The sequence below is a fragment of the Triticum urartu genome, chromosome 7 (assembly GCF_003073215.2).
Source record: "Triticum urartu cultivar G1812 chromosome 7, Tu2.1, whole genome shotgun sequence".
Taxonomy (NCBI): Eukaryota; Viridiplantae; Streptophyta; class Magnoliopsida; order Poales; family Poaceae; genus Triticum; species Triticum urartu.
The window spans coordinates 637,439,787-637,444,819 of record NC_053028.1 but is presented as its reverse complement, the minus strand read 5'-3'; the positions used below and the strand labels follow the sequence as shown (position 1 = coordinate 637,444,819).

Sequence of the window (5,033 nt, the reverse complement as noted above, 5' to 3'; positions counted from 1 at the left end):
CCCTTTTGAAACAAGGTGGCTGTTGACTGCAGGGATTAGCTCCGGGTGTAGGTAGGGTCAGATGGGAAAGTTCTAGTTGTACCCCGATACCAGTGTACCTGTACCCTCTATCCCCATCGTCCATTTTTGCATCCAAGTCCGTGCTCGAAAAGTTTTCTTTTTCTCTTCTCCCAAACAAAGGAGCATTTGAACTCTAAACTTTGCAGATCAACCCAGATATTTGGCACAACATAAGTTTTTTAAACGATAAAATTCATTCAAAGTTCAAAATTTGACAAATTTATCTTTCTTCAAGAAAATAGAAAACATTATATACAATGAGTGATACTTGTATATAGTTGTTCCGCAAAATTTCAGGGTCAAATGTCCTCTTGTTTGGAAGAAACCAAAAGAGAAATTTCTATGAAAAAGCATTTCTAGTAGAAGCCGCAAAAACCGGTACTGCAAAATCATTCTAGGGTCCCTAAAATGATTTTGCGGGAATACGAAGGTTCCGGCAGAACAAAACTCGTATCTCATGCTGGAAATTTTAAAACTTCTTTGTACTACAAATAAACTTCATTACACCTGAAACTAAAGTACACATAAAAACGGCGGAATGAGGGATGAATTTGTCGCCGAAGGCTGTGATGGCTGCTAGTGCCAGGGCGGGCGATTTTGCGGCAGAGGGATAGGGTTTGGTAGGCCTAAATCCTGGCCGGGACCGTATATATAGGTTTGGAGGGACGGTTTTGCATACGGGCCAGCTTTAGTTTAAGGGATCTATTCGGGCCGAAAAAAAGCAAGATCCTGTAAAACGGCCGGCGTTTTACTCGCATACGAGTTTCTACGGGATCTGCTATAGAGACGCTCTAAGAATAGCATGAATCTTAATGCAAATTGAATGGTCTAGATAGAGTATAGAAAACTCCAGGTCAAATCCGCACGGTCGTGTGCAAATACGTACGCCCCTTCCCTCGGAGCGAAACAAGCGTTGCATCCCCGGAACCCTAAACCCCAAGTCCTAACCCAGACCGCCCGACCCACCTGTGCGCGAAGCAAGACGAGAGACATGGGGCGGCGGTACGCAGCGAAGGGGAAGAAGAAGAGGAAGCTCGAAGATGGCGTGGCCTCCCGTGCCGACGACGCGCAGGAGTTACCGCCACCGGAGGGCGACGAAGGGAAGGGAGAGGAGGATGCGACGGAGGGGGACGAGACCGTGGAGGTAGCGGAGGGGATTCCCGTCCTGCCCCGGCCAGTAGATGGGAGGAAGCGGCCCAGGGCGATCTTCGTGCTCGAGAGGGCCTGCCTGGAGGTCGGCAAAGTCGGCAAGGTATATATCCTGATTCCTCTGTTATTTCTGTTGGTTTCACAGCTCTGGCCTACGGGAATCCTTTCTGACGGAAGAACTTTTGCTTCACCAATTAGAGTTCTTGATAATGATGTTAACTGAGATCCTCCGTTCAGTAAGTTCACTATAGATTTAGTTTCCGTAGGTTGGTTCCTTCTACTGTCTTGAAAGCCATCATGGGAGTTTCATTGAGTTGGAATCTTGAGTATACGCAAAGATCCTAATCCAAAATCTGATTTCTTTCTTTAAAAAATTGGACTGCTTCAAGGATAATTAAATTAACCGTCTATATGTTGTCTAGCTGTGTATTGGAGTCAAGATTGTTTCATTCGCTAATTTTTGCTGCTTATCTTGTGTATGTATGGGTAGGCTGGTCCAGGATTAATTTTTATGTGGATGTAAAATTAGTGGCTACTAGGATGTAAAGAGCAAGTGCTTTCTATACCAATTTGATAATTTGTATAGCTGTCGGTGTTTCCTGGAACAATCAGATGATTAAAGTGGGCAATACGTTTTCCACCAAACAAATGTTTGCTGTACATGTATGTTTGTTTTGACATCTCTCCTTGTAATTTTGTATAGACTATGCAAATCTTGAACTCGGACGATCATGCGAATTATTTGAGGAAGCATAATCGGAATCCTGCTGATTATAGGCCTGATATCATTTACCAGGTATTGTAAATTCTTGTTTTTTTTTATTTCTTTGGACTACTACTGGCATATAACTAGAAAGCTATTCCGTTTATCTTCCATTTAGTAATCTGTCTTGTATACTTGTATTGCAAGGTAATCAAGCACAGAATTTTCTCTTAGAGTACTGTCTGTCCCTCTGTCTATCCTGTCACTGTATCTCTCTCTCCCCCTAGATGATGCATATATGCGTTAGGAATTTTTTCTTGTCTTTCTGTGGTTGACCCCTGTTTGGTGCAAATTGAGGATTTCTATGAGAATCTGAGTTGGTTGTTAGGTTGCCTTGAAAAGTGTTCTTTATGTGATTACAAAGTACTCCCTCGATCTGTAAACTAATATAAGACCTTTTAGATCACTACTTTAGTGATCTAAAAGGCCTTATATTAGTTTTACAGAGGGAGTACATATGTATACTGTGACAAAGAAAAGGTCGATGGAACCAGCCAATCATTTGTCTCATTCCTTCCTGATTTGTTTCTAAAAGTTAACATCTTCTTCCGAATAGTTTTGCAGGCTCTATTGGCAATATTTGATAGCCCTCTAACTAAGGCTGGGAGGTTACAAGCTGTTTATGTTAGGACAGAAAAGGGGGTGTTGTTTGAGGTCAAGCCGAATGTTCTCTTGCCACGCACATGCAAACGTTTTTGTGGCTTGATGTGTAAGTTACGGATAGCAAAAGAGTAAATATTCTTCATCTTTGTGTTTCTGTCCTGAATTGTGCTGAAGTGCAAGTAATTTATGCGACACTGCAGCACAGTTATTGCAAAAATTGAGCATTACTGCAGTTGGGAGGCGTGAGAAGCTCCTTAATGTTATTAAAAATCCTGTTACTCAGTATCTGCCTGTTGGCTCAAAGAAGATTGGTGAGAATTTATATTATATTAGAAAAAGTAAAATATCTACCTGTTAGCTCATGGAAGCTGATTGATGTTTATTTGCTGCCTAGGCCTTTCATATAGTGCGGATAAGTCAGTTAAACTGAATGACTATGTTGCCGAATCCAGTGATGATGAAGCCCTTGTGTTTGTGGTGAGTGACAACTGTGACGTTGAGCTAATTTGTACTTTTGTCCCATCCTCTGTTATCATCTGGTGCCTAAATCCATCTCGTCTGTACAATGTTCCAGGTTGGTGCCATGGCTCATGGAAAGATTGACAGTGCATATACAGATGATTACATACAGAGTAAGTAGCCATATATGACCTTTTGATGTGTAAAGAGTATTGTGTCCTGAGAATTACCTGGTACATTTCAGAATTGTATTCCGTATTTTCACATTAAATGTGCTTTCGCTATTGTTTGAATCTGTTAGAATAGTAGTGTATGATTATACCCAGGATGCACATTGTATAATAGACACTTTGCGCTTTGAGCATACTGTTAGTTGCAGCCAGCAAAGTTATATTAAAATAAGATGCACTCAGTTCAGCTTGTTGATATTTTTGTTATTACATACTGTTAAGTATGGTATATGTCTGCCAAGCCATCTAGAACAGGGCTCTTGTTTACCAGAAACTCTCTAGTCATTGGCTATTGGCGGTAATGTTGGATAACCTGGCAATTTCACCCCTTTCCTGGATGCTTTTAAGTAGTTCACAAGTATAAGCTTACATTTTACAATTTCTTTGGAAGGACAAGTAGATAATTCTATTATGTCTCAAGGTGTACTACTCTACTTTATCATTTTTTCTGAGTATGAATATTAAAATTATATTTATGATGTGCATATTTTCTGTTCATGGTTTTCTTTGAGACTGTAGTGACATCTTAACTTGTTGCAGTTTCCAGCTACCCGCTCAGTGCTGCCTGCTGTTTAGGTAAAATATGCACCGCTCTGGAGCAGAAGTGGGACATCCAGTGAGGAAATTTTGGAAACGAGCAGTACGGAACATCTAATGAGGAAATGTGCACCACTCTGGTTAGTTGATAGTGTAGGTGAGCGGCGATAAAAGTATTAACATGGATTCTTGCCTGCCGCTGATTCTTTTTGTGGAGGGACTTGAAGCTCTGGCTGTAAAAGTATTAACATGGAACGTTTCAAGCGCTTACGTATCTGTACAGGGCTTGCATTTATATACATGATGATTGTGTTGCTTATGATTCTTTATATTGAGTTGAGCGGGTTGGATAATTTTAGTGAAAATGTTTTGGTTTTTGCTTGAAGCAACCTAACGAGAGGCTGATACACATTGTAAATCTTGTGAAGATGTCCCTGTTACATTCTGCCAAATCTTTGTTTCTTAGCTATAGTTTCTTGTGTCATACTTGCAGCCTCCCGGGAGGACGGAGGTGGATGTACCCTTTGACCTTCGTAGGCTACTAAGCACCCATTTGCTTGTTTGCTGGAGCTGTGAAAATTAATTACTGTAGCTTACTTTCTAAAATTGGAAGTGTCACTAGTTTTAGAATAATGTAAACTTGAGAACTGTCTTGCTTCTTCTGAGAACAAGAGGTTTGTTACAAATCTGGAATCACTCCGGTTATATATATACTCCCTCCGTTCTAAAATAGATGACTCAATTTTATATTAATGTTACTATAAACTTGAGTCATCTATTTTGGAACGGAGGGAGTAGACATTATTACTAAATCTCTCGTTTTTATAGCAGGCACACATCAGAATAAAAATTGATTTGGTCGTAAATTACTATTAGGAGTAATTGAAACTTTAGCTTTTAGCATTATATGGTTCTTAACATAAGGAAGGTGTTATAAATCTGAAATGACTTCAGCTACGCAATATACACGCGCTCGGAAATGAGTGCTCCATTGCCATCAGCCTTCTTCAGATATGTTTTTCCCTTCTAAATTTCTGCCAGTATAGTGCCTCAAAGAGCATCTGGAGTATAAGCCATTAGACCCATCAAAATGGGAAAGCTTCTACCTTGGCTCCACATACGTGCATCTATGTTGCATAATTTCATCATCACCGTCAGTGAATTTGCTGCCACAATTGTTAGATATGTATTTCTCTATGTAATACGTTATGTAAACATTGTTAGCATAGTCC

At 40.3% G+C, this 5,033-nt stretch overlaps 1 protein-coding gene across 1 annotated transcript; it reads left to right on the top strand.

The window, feature by feature from the left end:
• Positions 1–1,051: 1,051 nt before the first annotated feature.
• Positions 1,052–4,051, top strand: LOC125518755 (ribosomal RNA small subunit methyltransferase nep-1-like). The gene is made up of 7 exons (XM_048683610.1): positions 1,052–1,312; positions 1,913–2,005; positions 2,537–2,681; positions 2,776–2,886; positions 2,970–3,052; positions 3,150–3,207; positions 3,805–4,051. The coding sequence occupies exons 1-7, from the start codon at positions 1,052–1,054 to the stop codon at positions 3,882–3,884; spliced, it is 831 nt and encodes a 276-aa protein (XP_048539567.1). The 3' UTR covers positions 3,885–4,051.
• The last annotated feature ends 982 nt before the right edge of the window (positions 4,052–5,033 follow it).